The 1,100-nt window shown below is 55.3% G+C and overlaps 1 protein-coding gene across 1 annotated transcript in view; it reads right to left on the reverse strand.

The window, feature by feature from the left end:
• LOC122546116 (histone-lysine N-methyltransferase 2B-like) overlaps positions 1 to 1,100 on the reverse strand; it is a gene marked incomplete at its 5' end in the record, with an annotated part of 6,262 nt that overhangs the window by 1,112 nt on the left and 4,050 nt on the right. Inside the window, one exon of the mRNA XM_043684938.1 lies at positions 832 to 908. Coding sequence (XP_043540873.1) covers positions 832 to 908 — 77 coding nt within the window. The remainder of the gene's footprint in view (positions 1 to 831; positions 909 to 1,100) is intronic.

Below are 1,100 nucleotides of genomic sequence, written 5' to 3' on the forward strand. Positions count from 1 at the left end.
CACAGACCCGTACACACACACAGTCACATGTGCACACACACAGACAAACTCTCAGACACACATACAAACAACACACAGATGTACACACACACATACACAGAGAGACACAGACAGAGGCACACTCACAAAGAGACAGAGACACACTCACGTCGTCTTGGGGCACCAATACTCCCTGTTCACCAAACCTGGAACCCATTCACTGTGCTAGAGCATAGGAGCAGGCCATTCAACCTCTCGGGTCTGTGCTGGTTCTCTGAAGGACAGGCTCACCCAGTCCTGTTCCCGAGCGCTCTCCGCCAGAACCACGCACCTTCTTCCCTTTCACACAACAATCCAGTTCTCTTCAAAGCCTCCCGGACACACACAGTCCCAGACCCTCTGACCTCTCCAGGTCACTGAAGCTCCCCCTAAACCTGGGACCGTTCTCCAGGATCTTTTCCACATCCTCTCTGGAGGTTTCCCATCCTTCCTAAAGAGTGGGGCCCACGACTGGGCACCTTCATCCCTGTACCCTGTGTTCCGATAAGCAAACCCCAGGATAGTGTCTGCTTCCTGAACCAGGCTCTCTGCCTGTCCTTCAGCGATGGGGTCACCCACTTCCCCAGATTCTCTCAGCACCGACAGCCTTTATTCTATCATGCATCCTCCAGCACGGATCACTGCACCTTTCCCTGTATTCAACTTCATCGGCCGACTGGCTGTGAAAGCTTTGTAATAACACCCTAAACAGTCACAATCCGCACGTAACTGAAGCAACCTGCAGCCTCTCCCTGTAGGTTTCCCAGCTGGTTTACAACCAGGAAGCAGATGGCGCTGCCATTTCACACGCACCTTCTCTCGACTTTTCCGGCATTTGAGCTGCAGGGGTTTCAGTCGCCCCTGGTCACCCATGAGAGACTGCAGATCATCTGAGGGTCAGCACAGGGAATGGGGTTAGCACCAACAGTAGCTCACAGCTATAACACACCTCATCGCCACTCGCTACCCGACACCACCCAGTATACCCGGACTGCCAACCCCAGCCCGTCACCTCCTCATAGCAACCCGAACCCCACCCGCCACCGCCCGCACCCCACCCCCTCACCGTCCCCCCCACACCC

The sequence above is a fragment of the Chiloscyllium plagiosum genome, unplaced genomic scaffold, assembly GCF_004010195.1.
Source record: "Chiloscyllium plagiosum isolate BGI_BamShark_2017 unplaced genomic scaffold, ASM401019v2 scaf_98656, whole genome shotgun sequence".
Lineage (NCBI taxonomy): Eukaryota > Metazoa > Chordata > Chondrichthyes > Orectolobiformes > Hemiscylliidae > Chiloscyllium > Chiloscyllium plagiosum.